Raw genomic sequence first — 21,673 nt, 5'->3', positions numbered from 1 at the left:
TCCCTCTCCCCCTCAGCTTCTGCCCAGGGCTTCTCATTTTTTGGATCATTTGCCATCTGTTGCACTAACAGCTGCTTAGCTTGGCATGTTAATTCTTCACGCTTAGGATATGAAAGCTACTTGTGACTCTCAACGCAAGTTCAAAATAAGATGCACTCTACAAAAAAAAAACCCAAACAAAACCAAATTCGGAAAAAGGAATACCTGTGCTTTTGGCTGATCTGCTTGTTTGAGGGACTTGCTCTTCTCAATCTTGTACAGCTGGGCTTTTGCCTTTTTCAGAAGACTGGCCACCCTCTTGTCAGTCATTGGCAGTTTGTCTGCTTGAGCCAACATAGAGCTGATGGAGGAAGCGGAATGTTTAACAGTGCTTGACGAAGGAGCAGAAAGACGCAGGGCTTTTTCCTTCTCCAAAGACGGCACAGCAGGGCTGAGGTCCAGATCTGATTTGTCTAACCCCCCTCTACCTTTCTTGGATGTTTTGGTTTTGGTGGCTGCCGTCTCTACCAGAGCAGCAGTGGAAACGTCTGCCACGGGATCTACTGCTGTAGCCTTCTTCCGCCCGGCAGTTTTTTTGGCAGATGATGATGCTGCAACGTCTTCGCTGACAACTTTTTCTTTGGGCATTTTACCTACAGGAAACAAAGCAGAGCTACTCTGAATTTCTGACCCTTTTCTCCTTTTCTCTTTCCTTGACTCTCGTTTGTTCTCCTTTTCTCTCTCTCTGTCTTTCTCTCTGCTCTTGTCTTTCTCCAGGCTTTTATCAGCGTCTTTATCTTTGGAGGGTTCCTCTGCTGCCCTGTCCTTGTTTCTGCCTCTCTCTGTCTGGGGACTCGATGTGAACCAGGGGAAGAGAGGAGTAGGGCTACTAGATGAGAAAGGCTCTGCCGGAGTGCTAGTCTGCTTCCTTGGTCTCTGGCTTCTTTCTGCTGATTCCCCAGACTGTGTTAGGGAATGGGAAGGAAAAGTAAAAGTTGAATTTAAGGCACTAGTGGCAAGAGAACTAACAGAAATGCTAGTTAATGAGGAAGAGACAGAAGACTGTGGGGTGAGAGTTGTCAGGTCAGAGGTACTAAGTCTCCCGCTTCTCGTCCTCATGGAGTGCGAAGGAGATCTGGGTTCCGATCGGATGGGGCTAAACACTCTCCTCTTCCGCTTCCGAGAGGAGACACCCGTTGCAGAGGTCCCTGTAGTGGTGCGACCAACCGACGAGGGCAGAGTTACAGATTCAAAGATCCTGGAGTGGGCCTCACTCGGTGTGAATCTGGGCGCTCTCAGCAGAGGACTTCTCTTGTGCATATCAAACCTTGTTCCAGAGTGAAGAGAAAACAGACGTGCTGGAGCTGTCGCACCCGGCGTTGAGAAGCCAGACGCAAAGCCAACATCCTCCGGTGTCAGCGGTGGGGGTCTAAAGTTATCGAATATTGGTTTGCGAATAAGACCCTCTTTGGCATATTTTGCTGATGAGAAGTACTGTGGTTCTGACCTGGAATGCTTCAGGGAGGTCCACCTAAACGTTGGCTCTCGCAGTATCGACTTACGTTTCTCTTGCATTGGCGCAGCAGAAGCAGGAAGAAAGGGTGAGGCTAATGGTATGGTAGGCGGCATAAGCCAAGGGGTATGGTCCGAGATGCTTGAAGCAGGCTGCAGCGGTGGCGGGGGAGTGAGCAAAGGGGGAGGAGGAGAGGAGGAGGACTGCTGCTGTGGCACGCTTGGTAAGGCAGACAGCTTTTTAGCTGTCCTCTGGCCAAAACTTCTTTCTGTTATTGAAAATCTTCTGTTTCTCCTATCGCCGTTATCGTTTTCAGGGGACTGAGAAACAGGCAATGGTGCATGAACTTCTGGAGTATTGCTTCGCTCCTCAGAAAGAGCCTGCATCTCCTCGGAAGCCTGGGAGTCTGTAGACGTATCCACGCTGGGGCTACTGGACCGCGAGGAGTCCGAAGACATCTGAGACGAATGCTGAGAAGCGGCGCTGGACTTTTCACTGGAGCCACAAGATGTAGCGCTGAACCTGCTGTTTGGTGTGGATTCTAGTCTGGATATTTTAATAGGAGGATCGTAGTCTTCATCCTCAATGAACCGTTTGGGTGTTTTAATAATCCGCGAAGAGATAGCACTCACAACCGGCATGATGAACTGTCGGATATTTTTGAGCTGGGTTCTCCCCTTCCTGCCCTGCAGTTTGGCGGCTTCTTTCTCAATCTTTTTTTGTGCTCCCTTTTTAGCCCTCTGCAAGAGTTGCTTAGCAATTGTGGCGTCTGTCCTTTTGGTGGAAGGTATAATCCTAACAGGCTTAATCCTGCGCGGACTCTGTCTGACAGCAGTCTTCTCTTCTTTTGTAAGAGGTGGCGTGCCATCCTTTTCTTTGCGAATCCTTTGGGGTTTCTCCAGCTGCGAGTTTATGACTAAGGTCGAGGAAGTCTTTAAACGTTCAGAGGATGGTGGCCTACCTCTCCTGCGCACGATCTGAACGCTCTTCCTCCCGATCTGAAGTTTCGCCCCAGGCTTAAATTTAGATTTCAGTGGGGAGAGCTTACTAGTTCTTAATTTCTTGATTTTAGTTGCTTGCTGAAAGGTAGTGGATGGTGACCTTTTGATTTTTTTCAGACTCTCTTTTTCTTCTTTACTGCCCTTCTGAATGTCTGATGCGTCCTTTACTTGCGACAATTTGAACTTCACGCTCGTAAGCGCTGGAGGTCTTCCTCGTCTTTTTTCCCCACTCTTCAACTCCTTCTTCTTTACTTTCTCCATGGCTGTGGTTTCGGACTTGCTCGAGGGGGAACACACTGATGAAGAGTCTGACAGTACAGCTGAGCTTCGGTCAGAACTGCTCCGGGGCCTCCCGCGAGGTTTCCGTGGACTAGATTTAACTGAGAGGGAAATAGAGAATGCGGAGCACATGTTAAATTTCTCTGAGTGTTGGATCAGCATTACCCGGGTCACATAAGTATTTACTCATTATCAGTCACACTGCCCATACAAGTTGCCAAGACGTTTCAGTTAATTGACAAATAAATATAAAGTTTTATCAATACATGTAAACAGTACCTTCCCAACAAACCTCTTCTCCCATATAAAATATGAAGCAGATAATTTTTTTTTAAAATGCAAGCCTGCCTTTTCACAACAACTATATATGCAATGGCACAAACCCACTATCAACCTAATGTTGAGAGGGAACGGTAATTCTTAAAGGCATATGCCACCTTTCAAACACATTAAAAGATTTTTAGTATTTTTTTTAAAGCAGACCACAGCTATTTGATGGGGGGCGGGGGGAAATCCTTCTTCTCTAGTACCATCCATCCACACTGCTAAGGAATAGGTCAGTAAGGCAAGAACAACATACAGGGAGAGGTTGAAACAAGGTAATTTACTACAAAAACTGTTTTTAGCTTTGAAACACAGTTAGCACTTGGCATTACACTTTGAATCATCAAGCAGACGTGCAAGACTCGATTACTCGCCTCTACCAATGCAGTTCAATGCATACCCACCAAACCCAGCTATTCCAGTTCTGGGTCTTCACACAGCTCTGACAATGTACCTCATTCTTTGCTTGAAACACCCTATTAGCAAGGGTCTCCACAGCAGAATTTGCTGGCAAGGCCAAGCTGAGTAGATCATTGCGGTGAAGGAGCAGAGAGCTGTGGTGAGAGCATTTATCAACAAGAATCTAAATCAAAGCTGAACTCATTCACTGGCAGTCCCATCACGACTTGATCCTACATCTTGAAAGTTGAGAATGCAACAACTTACCTACGGCTTATCCTCAAGTGTTCTATATTTGTTTTGTTTCCAAAAAAGTGAAGGTTCCAGTTATAGGTGATTATGAGCCTATTGAAAGATACTGAAATATTCCAACCAGTTTTAGATCCTTACTATTAAAATAATTGCCTCTCCAAAACACTAACGTGAGGTTTCAAATGCTGGTTTCATCAGCATAACTCTTTTACTCAAAGTTTCTCTGTTCCGTAACAGATCAGGTGTAAAGAGTCCAAAACTAACTGAGTTGAATCCAAAGACTGGGGTGGCTTTTATGGTGGATGAGATTTGATGGAACAAACAAACAGGAGAGGCACCGCAAAACCATCACAAAGCAGAATACAAAGTCAACATCCAATGCTGCGACTTGAACATACCTGTGGGGGACCTGGTGGGACTTCGTACTTTGACTTCTTCATCTGAACCAAAACCTAAAAACTGTTCATCCTGCAATGAGAAAGTGGATGGAAATTTCAAGACGTGTGTATTAACATTAAAACGAACTTCACTATGATCAAAGCATGAAAGGGCTCTAAGAGGATTTTCCTTCCCCAAGTAACATACTGGCATTTATTCTTTTAGCAAACAATTGCTAAAAAGGAAATACAACTTTTACATATACATATAAAGCAGCTATAGTTTACAGCTGTGGAACGATCAAAAAGAGTTATGGGGAAACAAAGGACAAGTATATATGGAAACAAACCCTGAACACATAAAATCTGCTGCTCATATCAAACCACAAAGGTCTACTCTTAGAAGCTATTATTCAAACAACCCTAAAGACATACTCCAGCAAAAGAAGTGTTTCCATGTTTATTTTACTAGTACAAATGTAGACTAACTTCCTCCAAACTCATGCAAAAGCCTCTCTGGATGAGCAGAAGCCTCTGAGGTCTGTAATTCTGCCTGAGCATCCTGGAGCTCGAACAAGACCTCAAAGCTCGCTCCAGTCCCTTTCTGACAGCTTCCTTGAGGGAGGTCTCGCCACCCGCTCCCACAAGGCCCAACAGTGATGCTTACAGCCTCTGGAAGGAAAACGCATGATTTCAGGGCCTTTTTGGACCAACAGAGATCGGCATGCCTCCAGATGAATCCCATCCCATCAGCTCCGTCACGCGACAACCTCCAAGCTTGGCTAAGGAACAAGTAAAAGTAGACTAAAGCTAGTGATGGGAAGACAGTCATCCCTAAGATGCAGGCATCATTCATACACTCCACGAGCCACAGCCTGTCATAGCACTAAATATCTAGAAACACTGCAAACTAGTAAGGTGGCAGAACAAGCTTTCTCTCAGAGGCACCAAAGCTTGTTTCCTCTCCCATGGCTCCCAGCAAAGTCACCACCAAAAAAGCATTTCTTGCTAGGGGACCACAACCTTTACTAATCGTTACATTTCAAAGAACAATGAAATTAGTAGCCATGTAGGTAACATTATGAAACGTCAAGGACAATTCTCTGAAAAACTGACTTTTGCTTACAGTAAAGGTGGTTTTTGTTGTTGGTTTGGGTTGGTTTTTGATTGTTTGGGTTTTTTTTTATTCACTTCAGACTTTGTCTTTAGGAGAGATGAAAACCTGACTTCCATTGTAAAGCTTTTCCCTCTGACAGAGGCATGATGTTCAAGGCACTCTGTTCACATTAACACAGGTTTTTCAGGGAGTATGCAAAAACGTCAATCCTATTCATCTGCTACCAAAATTTCCGACACGTTTTTGGTTTTACGTTGTTCCAGCTTTCCTAGTCCGATTTCACCTCAAGTATTTCTGTTTGCCAGTCCTAAGTTTCCCCCAAACTTTGAAAATGGAGATGTCGCTTGTGTCTTGCTTCTTTGAACTGCTGTGCAATGTGGCTGCATGCTAGAAAGTAACTATGCCGCTTGTGTAACTACTTGAGTCCACAAAGAGCTTTGAGAAGAGCAAGCACTACAAGAACAGTATCCTGAAAGTACAAAAGTGCAACACTGTGAATAGGAGAAGGTAAGTTGCGTAAAGAAATCACACCATTTCCTGATGTAGCTTGGGCCGGATAAAAGACTTTGTCGAAACACTGCCTTTTTTCTGCCTTGCGCTTTCCACGTGAAATTTCTAATTCATCTATTTACAGGACAGACCACAAAGAAAGTCTCAGCTAATCTAGTTTTAATGAAGTTAAACCAGGCGCACCGAGACCCGTACCTGCGTCTACAGGAAAGTCATGATGTGATAAAAAGCAGCAAGGCTTAAGACAAACTATTTCTCAAAATTTTCTACTTGGTTTCTGTTTGATGAGCCTCAGTGTTGAACAATTAAAATAGAGTAAATATTCTGAAGAGAAGGCCATTCAAGTTTTCAACACAGATAATGCTCTACTGAGCCAAACACAATACATACAAACTTAGGCTGCAGTTCATAATCACTGTAAGCAATTATCAGTGCACGCTGCTGGAGAAGAGGACAGTCCTGCCCTTCCTCGCAGCCCTGCTGCCTATCTGCTCTTTGCAGTTGCAGTGGTGATGCCAAGAAAACCGGAAAAAGCAATGATAAAGCAATGTAAAAGAAATAAAATTACGCCCAAACGCGTTATTTCTACCCGAGGAACCTTGCGTCATGCAGAAGCCCCTGAGACCTTTCCCTGAAAGGGAAAAGCTACTTCAACTTTCATCCTACAGTAATAAAAGCGGAGTGAGAAAGGCTGTGGAAGAGCCCAGCTGCCCGCTCCCACCACTGCGGATCAGTGGCCCCGCCACGCCTGCCTGCCGCTCCCCGAGCACGTGGGCTCGCTGCAAGATGTAAACACCGCTGTGCAGGCACTGCCTTCGCAGGGACACGCGCCTGGGGAAAAGGGTCCCCGGCACCAACAAAGGGAGAGGCTGTTAACAGAGACAAATTCAGGCTGAAATGGTCTAAACACTGAGAATGCAAGCAGGAAAATAACAAGCTACCTACGAACAGTTAGGTTCAGAAACGTAAAGGGAACAGCCGCTCACCCCACGCGATTTCTTCTTTGTTAGCCTACCAAAAATCAAGATCGTGCAGCATTTTCAAACACAATCGTGGCCTATAGCATACGCTGGGTACAGAGAGAGGCTGAATAATGCTGACTTTTGTGTGTCTGAGCACATCTCCCCCAAGGAAACAGAACTTACTGCCACAAGCAGAAGACTCTTAAGGCATGTATACAGCCCCTTACAGGAAACCCTATAGCATGCTTGGTGAAAAAAAGAGATAGCAGTGATTTTTTTCCATGAAACATTTCACTCCCAAGTCTCCCAGCTCTTAATTAAACAGGTCCCCAGCACTTCATTTGTTTGCTGCGTGGGAACAGCTCTGAGCAAGGGGCAGCTCACAGCTGTACCTCCAGAACGAACCATAACGCTGCAGCCTGAGAAGCACAGCCTGACAAACACAGAGCCCTCACTAAGGCCCTGCCAACGCACTTGGCTCTACGTACTAGTCACATTTCCAATGGACCACTTCAAACACTAAATAGACAAACAAATTCTTTTCAGGAAGAGTAACAGACACAAAGACTTACTTACAAGATTGAATTAGAGACCATCCCTGCCCAGAGAGGCAAGTAAGTTCAGTGTAATCTAAAATAGATTTACAGTACAATCAGTTACCAGCGCTTGACTTAAATGTGCATGAAACGCCTGCTGTTGGCCAACGACTGCAAACCTCCAGTAACAAAGAGATGCATCTAATACTAAATGCAGTCTCACACAGTTGCAAATAAAAATAACCTCCCATGTAACAACAAAGTTGTAACAGGGCTGAGTGTGTGCAGTTAGACCTTAGGAACAGAGAACAAGTATGCATTTAAAGTTATGACTTGACAGTTTGGTGTTCAAAGGCACCAGTGTCCCATGACAGAATTCTATTTTCTACTAACTGCTCTTCTGCCCAGAACAAAACACTGGTCCTGAAGACACACAAGAACCCATAGCATGGCTTTCTAATGCTCCAGCCACCCCTACACCTTTTTGCACTCTTTATGAAAAGAAAGAGGTATTTGACTTTTACTTTCCCCAAGAAGTTTGCTCCCATCTGCTTTCCTGCTGCCTGGCCCGGATGAGGATTTCCTTACAAGCACATGGTGAAGATGGTTGGAGAGATGAGGAAACAACGCATGATTTCTGCAGGAGGAATTCCCCATTCCTGCTACGCCGAAATGCCTACCCCCACCCCAGCTATCACCAAACCACTCTGACAGATACACCTTCTCTACAAATATTTGGAGGCTGGGACCATGAAGCAAGTAATAAAACACAGCTAACAGTCTTGACTTGCATCTGCCTCCAAGTTCACGCGGCTACTACAAATGTTTTCTTCATTTTGTTCCTCGGGGTCCTACAATCCTTATTATTTTATCTGCAGCTACTAAATCAGTACCTTCTGTATTTTTGGCAATCGCCTGTCATAATCCACAACTGGAACCTGCATTATTTTTAAACCAAGCGCCATTACCTTGCTCTTCCAATGGGACACATTAATTCTGGCTCTGGCCCAGTATCCTGGGAATTATAATTTTTTCTCATTTCCTACCAAGCAGTCACCAGAAGGGTCTACGGTAAAAAGGCTCCCTCCATAAAATGATCGCTCTGGCCTCATTTGCAGCTACAAGTAGCACGGCCAACACGTCATTTGTGTTTGTTCGGTGGCATTTGTGAGTGCATCAGTGACCTCAAAACGGTCGTTCTCACCATCTGAGAAGCCAGCCCTGTAACTTATCAGAGAAGATCGAGAAGGCCACTAAGCACCAAGCACGCATTTGCCAGGCTAAACCATGCAGTCAGCCTCCATACATCAAAATGCAGTATTGAGGCAATTTAAGCAGGAACAACTTCCCTCCAGTTTTTCAGAAGTGACTGTAAAGCATGACAGATGGAGAGTGATTAAAAACCATAATGGTTTTGAAAGTGACCTCATTTACCTGAGAAAGAATAATGCAACACGGAAAAGGTCACTCAGGATTATAAATAAAAGGATGAGGGAACGCTTGCCTCACGTGCAAGACATGAAGCCTCTCTAAGCAGGCAAGGGGCAATCTCTCCATGGGCAGCAGAGCTTCCATGTACATCTCCCACTCAAACACTACGCTACCTCAACTGGTTTAAACCTCAAAGTTGTGAGCAGATGAAGAAAGGCTTTTCCTGAAGTAACCCAGCTACTACAAGAGCAGAAAAGGCGCAAGCAAATCTCTATTACAACATTCTTGAGCAACATTACTTTTCAGAGAATTTCCGACGAACGATCTTGGAGGAAAATCCGCCTTCAAATGAGAATTTATCCTGAAGGTACTAACTGATGTTCCGATCACTCTCTGAGGAATAATAGTATAACCCATACCACTATGGATCGATGAAGTCGCGCAGGACTGTCATCAAAGCTGTCAGAAGCACTACTCCAGCAATGCAGCTGTTCCAATAAGCTCCTGAAAAGGTGTATTTAATTTTACAAGAGAGACATCTGAACAGTGCTTTACATCTCTTCCCGTTCACCATCTTGGTTTTGGCCCCAATTATACAGCACCTCATCCTCTTGGAGAAAAGCTATTTTTAGAAGCTCATTCAGAAGCCTGCTTAGTAACTACGGCACAATACCTAACAGACTCCTCTTCTTTAACCAGAGTAAACATCCTCGGAGGTTGGCAATAAGTAACCCCGAGATAAACGCCGGGTGCACTCTGCGCTCGTGTCAGGAGCGGAGTCATCTGGGAGTTCAGGAAGGTGCTTCCCAAGTGATTGCTTGCAATGCAATGCCGCTAAGAAGCGGCAGAGCACTTGGGGTTACCGTTATGTACTGACTCAGCTGAGGGTCCACTTGTCCTTTCGTTCTTTAATTAGACGAAAGCTCTGAATGGTAGTGACGCACAGACTCTGCTGGGGCTTCGCCTCGAAACAGCACCGATAGACACAGCATGTCCTGAGAGCACCGAACAGCTATTGGCTGGGTCACCTCCACACCACAACCCCCAAACAAGAACAACGAGAAGATACACCCCTGTGACTACGTTGCAGCTGTACCCTCGGCAATCAACCGCGACAATACAACCATGATTAAGACTGTAGCTTCCAGAGTCCCTCAGACGACACCTGATTTTAGAATTAGGAAGAGCAAGTTGCTCTTTAGGGGGGTCATACGCTGAGCACCTGTTCCGACAGCATTACCGAGTGCGCGGATCAGTCTTGCCAGCTTGCTAGAAGGAAAACAAGAATACCCAGCGTTAGGAGGTAACAATACAGACAGCCTCTCCCTATCTGGCCAAACCGTGAGCAGTGGAACAGACTAACTTAGAGCAGCAGCCCACTAACAAAACACAATTGGTCCCTGCTTTCCACAGAGTCCTGGTTCCATCCTGGATGAGAAATTCTGATTTACAATTTCCACTCTGAACAGAGAGGGATGCTTTTTAGAGCACCTGAAACAGACTCATTCTGGTTGCAACAAACTTTCCATACCACCTCTGAGGAAGAGGGTCAGCCAGACTATTACCTAGAAAGATTTAGCTTACACATGGTGAGAGAGAAGCAAGACCAAAGCCTGCTGGACCACATCTAAGAGACCACTGGCAACACACCACTTCTGGCAAGCGAAATCTCTCTCTCTCTCTTTCTCTTTCTCTCCTGGTTCCATAATGGATGTTTAGAAAGCAATGCTTCAGCTGGACTTGGACGACTGAGGAAAGAATTCTAGAGCTTGCTGTAAATAAAAGTAGACGTAACTAACAAAGCTGCCCAACGCATGAAAGCAGCAGGTTGCAAAACTTCAGAGGCTTCTGCATGCACACAGCTATGTTCTAAAGTTGCCATATCGATGCATTAAAAAAAACTTTAGTAGTGGCAAACTCACCTTTTGCTCCTAAAGAAACGTACGCCACCCAGCAAAGCACAAAAGTGCTGTTAAAGTCAAACTATGCTTTATAGCCTGGCTCAGGGTAGAACAGCTCAGCCCTCTCTGGGAGTTTAGGGGTATCCCTTTACCTCAGGGTCTGAGAACTCACTTGCTGTTGGTGCACAAGACTGAACTGAGGGGACTGACCATAATGAACTGCAATACACTCTCAGTAAAAACCAAGATCATCAAAACCCCAGAGGCTTATGTTGCGCGGCCACCTAGCTAAAACAATTTCATTGCCGGATAAGCGTTACATTTGAGTAGTTTGCAAGAATTCTTTGCCAGTCATCCACAGCGGCCACCAGTGCTGGAGAGAGATGTGAGACGCAGCATTGCATTGGTGACTCCCTTTGCCTTTTACCAATACTTCATTGCAAAACAGCCCGGACTTCATAAGAGATTGGAGGGGACGAGGATGTCTTCCAATAAATGCCAGATACAGTTTCCTCAGGTAGTCTACAGCACAGGTCAAGAAGAGGAGACAACCTCTGCTGGAGTGAGAAACTTTTGCTGGTTTAGGACCTGAATCAAGAAAACAAAGTCCCTCTACTGGAAGGCTCCCTCTGAACACAGGTTACCCGTGTTTCTGTTCACTGAAACCAAATACAACTGAAACCTGAACAAAACACCTCCCTGTTGCAGTTTTACTTCATGTAAGGCAGCGCCTGTTCCCACTTAATTCTTGCTGCTTAAAAGTGGTGCAGGCAGCAAGCTTTGGCACCACAGCTGGAACACCTGCAGCAAGCGTGTTCCTCCGCACACGTCTGCAGGAGAAAAGCGCTGGCACATACCGTTCCCCACTAGTTGGTGGAAGCCATCGGCACCATTCCTCATGCACTCAACGGGTCAGGAGGATGCAGCCTCGGCAGGGACGCACTTGGAAGCGAGTTAAAAGAGGCTGAGAAGTGAACTACTGACTCAAAGAGTGACCCAGTCCCTTCCCTCATTTGCTCCAAATGCGGTACAGTAAAATCTGTAGTTCAGCACTTTGATGACAGTACAGAAGCACGCAGTGAAACACCGCTACAGGAGTCTGTCCCGTGAGTTTTCCAGCTGAAGGCAGCACAACATCGAAAAGCCCCAGGAGCAAGCTGGTCAGTGCGCATTGCTGCTGCTTCTGAAACCACCTTCCCTACCCACCACCGCTGTCAGCGAGACGAGTGATGCCACCTTCCATCGAAAACAGCTTCTCATGGGGAACCCCAAATTCCTTTCCGCCAAAAAGCTTCACAAACCTGCTCCTCTGAGGGTCTCGAGTACTGTGTAACACTGACCGAATCGCCGAAACGGAAAACTCACCAGGATAGTTAAAACATGTACTTTTATTTTCACACTTCTGACAAAGGAGCGCCTGAGTCTCAGAAAGGAGAAAAAGCATGAAGGAGCCCTCCATCTCTCAGGTCGTGATATGTATCATCTTCACCACGTGTCTCTTGCTTTACATCAACACCTATGAGCAGCTGTCTCCCCCTGCATGTGCAGTAATCACGTTACCAGTAACAGGCAGGGCTCTACGCCTCTACCTCGCAGGTTAAACACCCAGGTAGTTTTATGGTGACCATTCAACATCATGCTAGGAGAGGAAATTTTGAGGTGGACAGAATTTTAATGCCCGTGGAGGCAAGAAATTATCTGTACTTCCAGCTCAGGCGTTGACCATGGCGGCAGCATGGACACCACTCCTTCTTCCCAGCACATGGATCTAGTACCATTTCAGAACAAGCCAGCCATCGGTGAACATCCAGGACTCTAACATTTACCTCGTAAAAAATTACGATCCACGTATAATTACAGCAGCACTACTAGAGACACCATCATCACCACTGCGTTCCATTTCAAATCTCAAGTTTCTGCAACTTTCAAGCTGAGGCAAATTTATGGAGTAAACTGCCAACGTGCATCTAACACGCCCTCAACTTTTATGTCTCAAAGTTTCAATTAAATGTTGGGGACAGGGAGGGAGCTCTGAACTGACAGGCACAGAGATATTTAACAACTATGCGCAAGCTTCTTTTACACCAAATATCGACGTAACGAATCAAGAAAACAGAACCAAATTTCCCTTATTACTGAAGTGCCATTCACGTCAAGCAGCAAGGATAACACGCAGTACAAATATCACCATTTTCAACCAGTTATAGCTTTACTGTGCAAAAAGTGCCCCCCCCCAACTCTTGCGGTGCCAAAGCCAAGTATTGTAACACTGCTCCCTTAAAGCAAGCTGGTTTCAAGATAACTCAGTGAAACACCGAGCTCCCGCAAAAGTCAAGGATTCGTACAAAGTCACCAGAAACCTGGGGAGTACGGGATGACACCCCAGCATTCAGGTACCTTTTAGGTGAGAAATAAAGTCTCCTACATACCACAAAATGGCCAAGGAGACAAGGGAAAGACCCGAGCATAATACTTGCTCTGGACTGCTACTTTTTTGTTACGTCAAATTTTGATCGTAACACACAACTTCAACAGGTACTTAAATAAGTGAACACCAGAATGCAGCATGCCACCAAGAGGTCAAAAAAAATAAGCACGCAGAGCAGAAGTCATACATAAAAAGCTAACACAGCTTCTTCCCCTAATCGCCGTGGGCTCCTGAACTCAAAGCGACATCTTGGAGCTTATTCCCGATGCAGAATGCCAACTCAGCTGAAGATCGTAACTGGCTTGGTTCAGGGAAGACCCTCAACCTTGTGGAAGAGAAGGGTGCGAGCACCAGGTGGTTATTCAAAGGACATGGCGAGCCCTAGTAAGCAGGGGTCTTCTGGAAGCCCCCTTCTAGAAGAACAGCTGCAGCCAAAGCGGGGTACCACACGGGCCCCAGAACTTCACCGTTTCAGCACCGACACACAGCTGCCCTCTCCTCTAGAGAGACCACAGGCAGCACCCACCACACGCTGATTTCCTAGATGTGCTCGAGCTCTTTTCACATCCCCCGCTCCTACCCTGCAGAGAAACCGCACCGCAGGAGAGAAGAGCTTGTCCTACAGCTTCTGGTGATGGGCAGTGCTGGCGTGATCTTCACTATAACACCTGCGGAATAAGTCACCGGTCAGGAGAACTAGGTCCTTCAATGCAAACACGCTTTGTTTCTTGAGCATCACCGAAGGAAAGAAACCAACTCGGTGAGCCACCTAAATCTGACTGCTTGGGAGTATCCCCTCTCCGAGTACACTAGCACATGCTGCAAATTTAGAGTGAGGGAAAGCGTCCGGGGTCTACCCCTTCCCTGCTCGTGAGTGGTCAGGTGAAGGTCAACCTACAGACACCAAGCCACAAAGATCTTTTATCATTACTTTCCACTGTACGTAATGTTATTAGACAAAAGTTTTTAGTAGCTAAATAGAAGAGCAATGCAATAAGTAAAATGCTTAAGATCCAAGAGACCCTGTCTTCATCAGCTGCTAGCACCAAGAACATATTCAACCTATTTTATTTTAAAGCAAAGATGCCCTAAAGGCCAAACTCACAGAGATCTTTCAAAGATGTTTTAGAGGGTTTTTTGAGATGCAAAACCATACTTTAAGACAATTAGAATTAAAAAAAAAACACCAAACCCAACAGAAAACCAACCCCATGTCAACTCAGAAAAAAAAAAAAAAAGAAACATAGCAACTCGCCTCCCCCCTGCATAAAAACCTCCTGAGTTGTTAACTCTGCGGTCAGGTTGGTTAGCCAGATTTCAGGCATTTCTGCCACTGAACTAGCGCTTGTGAGACATTAACTTCTCTCGAGTAGACCCGGTAAATTCCATTGAACCTAGTCTATTGCAAACAGAAAAATGTGCAAGTCTCCTAAACCACAGCCTTTAAGATACCGGTATTAAGTAAAAGGGATGCCGGCGGGCTGTCTGAGTTAAAACCCAAAGCGCTGTACTGGTGAGCTTGAAAGCGTTTCCACGATCAGCTCTGCGCGTGCAAACGCAACCCGCTTCCTCTCCGCACCACAGCCTGCTAGAGCTGGAACTCTGCAGCCCAGGAATTACTCTAGCTCAGCCGTGACTGACTAGCTCCGCTTCACAGCACCCAGCAGAAAACACCAAAACCAAGCCGGAAAGACAGGAGAAAACTGTATTTTTATGTGTGTTTTAATAAACTCTGATACCGCCAGCGATGGAAAAGAAAAGCAACTGCTCTTTAAAGGGGCAAAATACAGGCAAAGATACGCTCACCCCGCTCCACAGCTGACAATCTGCCTGCAGAAGAAGAGACAGAACCGGCCTTTCAAAAAACAATAAGGCACTCCTGCTGCAAAGGACCCGGGGAATTTTCTTGCTGGCGCAAGGACGCAGCTAACAAGTGATGCAAAACAAGAATCGGGGGAAAGGAACGCTGCAGCTTGTAGTAAGTAACACACCCCCATCATGTCTTCCCTGTTCTGTCAATAGGTGGGCTGCTGTCAGACTCTTGCTCCGGCTGCCTTAGAAAGGCTTAAAAAAAAAAAAAAATTAAAAAAAAATGAAAGCAGGAAGAAGAGCAACTCAAAAAAAAAAAAAAAAGAAAAAAAAAAAAGACAGCGCTCTGGGGGCCAGCGAACGGCGCTCGTACCGGGCCCCACTGCCCCGGGGGTCTGGCCGGGCGTCCAGGGCAGCGAAGGGGAGGGCCGGTGAGCGGCACCCCCCGCGGGGCACACGCAGGAGGGGCCGCCCCCCCCGAGCCCACCACTCGGCGAAGGACGCGTTACCCCCGCGGAGCATCCTCCGCAACGGGCAGAAACGAGAGCCCGGCCCCGCGCCCCGCTCCGCCACCCCCGCGGGGAGAGGAGCCGCCGCCGCCCCCCTGCCCCATCCTACCTCCCGGTGGCGGGGAGCGCGCTCCTCACCCCGGCGGAGGGCGCGGGAGAAGGAGCGGTGGGAGGAGGATAATGGAGGCGGCGGTGGCAGCGGGGAGGACACACCGGCGGCAAGTCGCGTGCGCGGGGAGGGACCGCGCGGAGGCGGAGGGCGGCCGGCGGCACCCCCCCGCCCCGCCGGGCTCTCCCCCCCGCCCTCCCGCCGCGGGGAGGCGGCGGCGGCGGCCCGGCGGCGGGGCGCGCCCTTTGTGCGGGGAGCGGGAGCGGCGGCGCGGGCCCAGCGGGCGCGGTAGGTGTGTCCGGGGGGCGCGGGCAAGGGGTGTGCGGGCAGGGGGTGTGCCGCCCGCCGGGGCGGAGCGGGGATGCTGCGGGCCGGGACCCGCGGGCCGGGCCGGGCCGGGACCCGCGGGCCGGGCCGCGCCGCGCCCTCCCTCCCTCCCCGCCGCCGCCGTCGTCCGCCCCCTCCCCCCCCCCCCCGCCCCTCCTCACCTCTCCGCTGCCCGCCTCGGCGCCGCAGGCCGCGCGGAACCGCCGCAGGTTGATGCCGATGGCGGCCGAGACCTGGAGCGCCGCGTCGAAGCCGGGTCCCACCCCGGCCGCGGGGCCCCCGGAGCCGCCGGAGCCCGGCGCTGCCCCGCCTCCCCCGCTTCCCGCCGCCCCGCCGGAGCACGGGCCGCCGCGCTCCCCCTCGCCCGCCGCCGCCGGCGCCGCCGCCGGCTCGGCGGCTCGCAGGCTCCGCACGGCCGGCACCCGCAGCCGGGACCCCCCCCAGCCCCCGGCGGCCCCAGCCGCCGCTGCCGGGCCGGGCAGGGAAGCGCCACCGACCGCTGTGCGCCATCTTTACTGTGAGGCGACGAGCCAGAGAGCGGGGCCGGGCCGCGCCCCGCGCCCTGGATAGCGCTTCGCCGGCCCGCAGAGGTACTGCATAACAACGGGAGCCATACAGGTTGCGGGGCCCCGCCATCCCGCTGCCCGGGCGCCTGGGTAAGCCATGCGCGACGGGTGCTAGCCCGGCATAACGCTGGGCGATATGCAGGGCCCCGGGCCAGAGCCCCAGCACGGCCCCCCGTCCTGGATAGCGCAGCCTCCCGCCGCCGCGGTTCCTCATAGCGCGGAGGGCCATGCAGGCGTGGGGCACGGCGCGATCCCGCCCCAGACCCTGGTTGCCGCATAACCGGGCTGCAAACAGCCTGCATAACCGCGACGGCAATGCCGAGCCAGAGCGCGAGCCGCCGGCGCCCGGGACCGCGCATACGGCATAGGCCTCCCCGCCAGCCCCCTCCATAGCGCCAGGCCGTATTCGGGGCGCGGGGCGCCGCTCGGCGCGGCCCCGGGCCCGGCATGCGGCGGGAGGCGCGGGCGGGCGCTACGCATACCGGCGGGGCGCAGCCAGGGCGCGGGGCCGGCGGCGAAGCGGGAGGGCGGCGGGCTGGGCCGGGCCGGGCCTCCCGGGACCCCCTGACAGGCCCCCTCAGCCCCCGCACAGGGACACCTCCTGCTGCAGCCGCCCTTCTCCCGGGCCGGTGTGGAGCTGAGGGCCTGCCCGGGAGAGCGGGGCGGCCTGGCTGACGAGCGAGCCCCTGTCTGGGGCGGGAGAAAAGAGCCACCCGGGTAGGGGCGAGGGGTACCGGCGCTGCGGTACCGTGAGCTGCTGGTTGCAGCCCTTCCCCTCCGCGTCCCCGCCCGCCTCCCACCGCCCCCTCCCCCGCCCCCGCCCCGCTTGCCTGTCGGGCCGGGTCAGTGTCCCGCCAGGTGCCACCTCCAGGAAGAAGGTAATGGCGATGGCACCAGGCTGGCAGCTCCCTCTGGTCCCCGGTGTCAGACTGCCAGCTCGCCTCCATCTTGTACAGCACAGCAAGAATGGGGTTAACATCCAACAAGTGCCCGCTGTGTTCCCTGAGAAAGACAACACTGCAAACACACCGTTGTAAAACCCCTCTATCTGGGGAATGTAAAATACCCGTTTCCTTCAGAGCTCATCAGCTGAAGGGAGAGAGTGGCTGAGGGGGAGAGAAAGGCTGTTTGCCCCATCCAGAAGCAACCAAACAACACCTGCAGTGTTAAAGATGACAGAAAAGCTTCTGGAGCCCATGGGGTTTACTGATGCCACTTCTGCTTATTTCACACTTGATGTGCTGCCGGGGTTCTACTTTGGGAGCAGGGCTAGGGTGGCTTCTGATGAGGACTTCCTGGGAGGAAAATCAAAACGAGATGGTTCCTGTCTCTCTCGGGAGTGTGAGAAGGACTGGAATGTTTCCAGGCTCTCCCATGCTTGGCTCGTCCAGTTTAATCCAATCCTCCCTGAGGCCAGTTCGCCAGCCCCTGTGACGCAGCATGGGTGTGCGAACCACAGCACAGGGCTCTCTCGTGAGCCCCTGCAACCTTCAGCCCCGAGAGAGCAGCACGCTCAGGTAGGAACAAGTCGCAGGGCGCAGGCAGGCCTTTGAGCGAGATCAGGCAGACTTGCTCTCAGGGAAGTTCTCTTGGGTCCAGAAACCTTCTGCAAGTTAAGATCACCCTTTAAATCCCACATGTGACCTCTCTTGTCTATCTCTTGTTAAGGAATACGGGCTGCAGATGTCCACTGAGGGGCCCTGGCAGCTCTCCCTCACCACTATCTATCTGTGGGGCAATGGGTTTGTGAAGACAGGAGCTAATTGCTCCTGGGGAGGGCCAGTTTTCGGGGCTGTCGTTCACCCTCGCCGGCCCCTGCAGCTGCCGCTCAGCCAGGGCGTTTGGCTGCAGGCCTGGTGAGATTTGCCAGTGCCCTTTGCGAGAAAGCATCGCCTCCTCAGAGGGGAGTGAGGAATTGCAAAGTCCTCAGCAGCAAAGGAAGCAGCAGGAGCACCCAGCAATAAAAGAGGTCTTCTGGGAGCGCTGCTGCTTGGCCACATCCAGCAGAAATGGTGATCTCCTGGACAGGCGTGTGGGGAGAAGTGAGTGCAGGACACCAAGTCTGGGCAGGGAGCTGGAAGCCCAGGTCCCGTTGCTGTTCCTGTCGCAGGCTTACCTGGGGAAGCTGGTGAGTTCATCTAGCCTCGGTTTCCCCATCTATCATGTGGAGGTGACCTGTGACCAGTTGTGACCCACAGCTGCTGGGTCAGGAACCCTTCTCTTTAACAGGGGGGGGAAAAAAAAAAAAAAGTTTTCCATTGCTGTCAGCAATGACCTTCTTTCTGGTCACTAAATATGAAGCATGTGAGCTCACCTGTGCTACCTGTCAGGAGTCCAAGAGGCTTCTTGCTGCGATGAAGCGTTGAGAAAGTCAGCTCTGCTGCACGGAAAAGAGAAATGGCTGTGCTACTGGTGCAGCCACCCCAGAGATGTTTGGGTCACTCGGGGCAGCCAAGCTGGGGGACTGCGGGTTCACCAGGGAGCCAAACACGAGGCCCAGAGGAACAAAGGAGCAGCCGATACAACAACAGTATCAACAAGAAGCAATGCTGACTGGGAACCATCTTCTAAGACAACAGAAACAGTTAAGTCCTACCCCAACAGGACTGCTGGCTTCAGAGAACTCCTTCTAGAAATTATTTTCTGAAAACACATTACAGTGCAGGAGACTCACCAGGTTTTTGTATACACCTCTCCACAAGCTGGTTGAAAACGAGCCAGCTTGTGGATTTCCGGACAGCTTACACCTCCAGCCGGCGGTGAGCTAAGATGACACGTACAGTAAAGCTCTGCTTACCTTCAGAGGCTTCCACTCAACAATTCGCACCCCAAACCAGCAGAACGGTGTTGAATAGTGCTATGTACCCTATGATATAAGCCACAGCAGATAGCTTTTGATACTGTAAATAAAGTACTGGCGCTTTCTTTCTGGTTCCCGCTAGCTGATGTGACATATGTTCAGAAACATAATGAAAGCGTTTGCGCTCTCAGTTTGAAACCCAGGCTCTCACGCCTTCCCTCACACTGTAGCTGAGGCACAGCGGTTGTCCAAAGGGGTGGTAACGAACAGCAGCATCACCAAGCCAGCTTTAGTGCCGTCTCAGGGGACCGGCCTCCAGGCAGCCACCCCTCTGAGGAGCCAATCTCCACTGCCAGCAGTGCGACCGGGTTGGGGAGAGGCTCACACCCCAACTGCCACAAAAGACCACGACAGCTCGACATCGCTTCCTGGCTTTATTGTCACAGACCCCGTTACAGACTTGGGACCACAGCACCAAAGACAGCGTTGCTCAGGATGAGTCTTCAGACATTGTACCCGATCAGGCCGCCCTTGCCTATGATCTCCCCAATGTAAAACCACATCAGCACCTCTGTGGCCACCAGACCGTTCCTCAGTGCTTCCTGAAAGAAAAAAAAAAGCCACTGGTTAGATCACTGGCTCCTGTGACAGCTTCCTTCCTCGCTCCTGTAGTCAAGCTCCACATATGACTAGCAGAGCTGTCAACCAATTCACAAGGCAACTGTTTAAGCGAAAAAAACAAAAGTGCAACCGAGCGTGTATCGTGTTCAGCCACCCCTCAACACTGTATGGTTAAGGTGGTTCTAAAATGTTCAGCACAGTGTCAGTTGTTGTTCCTGGGGTTTTTTGGGTTTTTTTTTTGGTTTTTTTTTTTTTTTTTTTTTTTTTTACAGCTGTTTCAAGAGATCACTTCCCAAGCCATCTATGTGGGAAACACTTCAATTTCAAGGCCAGCCAATGACACAGCTGTTCCCAGCAGTTGGGTTCCATCAGCCACCTACTGATACTCTCTTCCCTGAGACGGATAACGACACGGGCCTGAGGAGCACAAGCACAGCCTAGTCCAGGTGTGGAAGAATTAAGGCAAAGCTGACACAGTAAAACACTTTCAGTTCTCGACCCCTAAATTCCTTGGGCTTCAGGTCTCCTTGACAGCAGCCCCATTGCTTCCCATGGCACAAGCAGAGCATTTCAAGCTAGCGTGCCAGCGGTTAAGCCAGTTCTTGGAAAATACTGCTCTGAACACCTATGGCTCACAGAATACAACTGGCAGGGTCTGAAGCAGCTGCAGAATGCATCTATTCCCCAGCTTATCCAGAAAAAAAAAAAAAATGATACATTTTTGTAAATATAATTTTTTGGAAGTCTAGCACCAGACAAAGTGCATCTTTGGAGTGTCAGGTGTAACAGCAACCCAGGTGGCAGAAACCCACTGCGGCACGCATCGATTCCAGTGGGGACCAGTCTCACAGCGGGCAGGTTTGCAGGGAGCACTGCGTGGACTCATTGCTACACGCTGGTTGCACAGGAGAGGAGGAGGAGAAAGGCAAGCAGGCAGGCAGCCTGAGCTGGGTTCTCTGCGGGAGCAGGTAGGAGAGAGGAAGCAGAAAAGCCTCAGGAAAGAAATCAGAGCACTGAGGCGACAGGACGGCTCTTGGGAGAAACAAAGGAAAGGTCCATCGCGAAAGAGACCCCGATCTGCAGGGGACGGCCCCTCCTAACAGCCAAAACTCACAGAGCGAGCTGCCCAGGGGCAGGGAGTAAGATGGTCACAGCTAGGAACACGGGCCTCCACTGGCCAAAGAGACTGGAGCCTCGGCCGGAGCCGGAGCAAAGGCAAACCCTCTCGACGCCCACTCCCTCCCCATCCCGTCGCCCTTCAACACTCACCAAAGGCCGGTTTCGGCCTTCGGGCGCAGACGCCTTTCAGGGGACGGATCCCAAAGGTCCCGCGCAGCCGGTTCCGGGCAGCAGAAGACGCCCGGGAACCGAGCCGCAGCAGGAGTGCTTTGAGGACGGCAGGAAGGCCGCCGCTCCTGAAAGCCAGCCATCGGTACCGCCAGAGCCCTGCCCTGCTCCCCCGCTCCCGCCGTTACCTTGACGGTGAGCTGCGCCAGCCGGCCGGTCTGGAAGCTCCTGACCATGGCCTTCATGCCGTCAATGGCCCGGGGGATCTCGGCGGGGGTCGGCGGGGCCAGCTCCACCTTGGCGTAATACCAGAACGTGGCCAAGCGCGGCTTCGAGTACGCCACGGCGGCTGCCGGTAAAAGGAAGGGGAGGGAAAGGCGTTTTCCTAACGGCGGCAGATGTCGGCGAAAGCACCCCCCGCCGCCACCGCCCGGATAGACCCCCCCCCCCCGCTCCCCGCCGCCCAGCCCCCGCTCGCTCACCGCTGAGGAGCTGCGGCCCGCGGGCGGCGACGCGCTGCGCCAGCCTCTGCGCGGCCTGCGCCATGTTGCGGGCTCCCGGCTGAATGTCACCTCGCCGCCGCCGCCGCCTGCGCGGGCCGCAAGGACCCCCGCCGCCGCGGCGGCTGCCCGCGCG

The 21,673-nt window shown here is 50.9% G+C and overlaps 2 protein-coding genes and 1 long non-coding RNA gene across 3 annotated transcripts in view; 1 reads left to right on the top strand and 2 right to left on the bottom strand.

Moving 5' to 3' along the window:
• The window catches only part of KMT2A (lysine methyltransferase 2A), a 49,708-nt gene extending 33,158 nt beyond the window's left edge, over window positions 1-16,550 (bottom strand). Inside the window, 4 exon segments of the mRNA XM_052783778.1 lie at window positions 205-2,873; window positions 4,146-4,215; window positions 15,925-16,203; window positions 16,205-16,550. Of these exon segments, the coding sequence (XP_052639738.1) occupies window positions 205-2,873; window positions 4,146-4,215; window positions 15,925-16,203; window positions 16,205-16,543 (3,357 nt within the window). The 5' untranslated portion in view covers window positions 16,544-16,550.
• Window positions 16,485-19,254, top strand: LOC128140286 (uncharacterized). Its single transcript, XR_008234681.1, has 2 exons — window positions 16,485-18,457; window positions 18,660-19,254. It is a non-coding gene; the product is annotated as an uncharacterized LOC128140286 (long non-coding RNA).
• Window positions 19,255-19,544: 290 nt separating this feature from the next.
• On the bottom strand, window positions 19,545-21,671 carry ATP5MG (ATP synthase membrane subunit g). The gene is made up of 3 exons (XM_052783792.1): window positions 21,520-21,671; window positions 21,226-21,386; window positions 19,545-19,731 (listed from the first exon to the last, which is right to left on the bottom strand). The coding sequence occupies exons 1-3, from the start codon at window positions 21,581-21,583 to the stop codon at window positions 19,633-19,635; spliced, it is 324 nt and encodes a 107-aa protein (XP_052639752.1). The 5' UTR covers window positions 21,584-21,671; the 3' UTR covers window positions 19,545-19,632.
• Between the last annotated feature and the right edge of the window lie 2 nt (window positions 21,672-21,673).

This window comes from Harpia harpyja, chromosome 4, assembly GCF_026419915.1.
Source record: "Harpia harpyja isolate bHarHar1 chromosome 4, bHarHar1 primary haplotype, whole genome shotgun sequence".
Classification (NCBI taxonomy): Eukaryota; Metazoa; Chordata; class Aves; order Accipitriformes; family Accipitridae; genus Harpia; species Harpia harpyja.
Note: the sequence above shows the minus strand (reverse complement) of the source record. Positions and strands in the feature narration are given on the sequence as shown.

Bases quoted from the DNA above. Each gene is read 5' to 3' on its own strand.
- ATP5MG (XM_052783792.1), bottom strand. From the start codon at position 21,583: ATGGCGCAGGCCGCGCAGAGGCTGGCGCAGCGCGTCGCCGCCCGCGGG. The intron at 21,387-21,519 runs GTGAGCGAGCGG...TTTTACCGGCAG, and splicing joins CGGGCCGCAGCTCCTCAGCG to CCGCCGTGGCGTACTCGAAG. The intron at 19,732-21,225 runs GTAACGGCGGGA...TTTTTCTTTCAG, and splicing joins TGGCGCAGCTCACCGTCAAG to GAAGCACTGAGGAACGGTCT.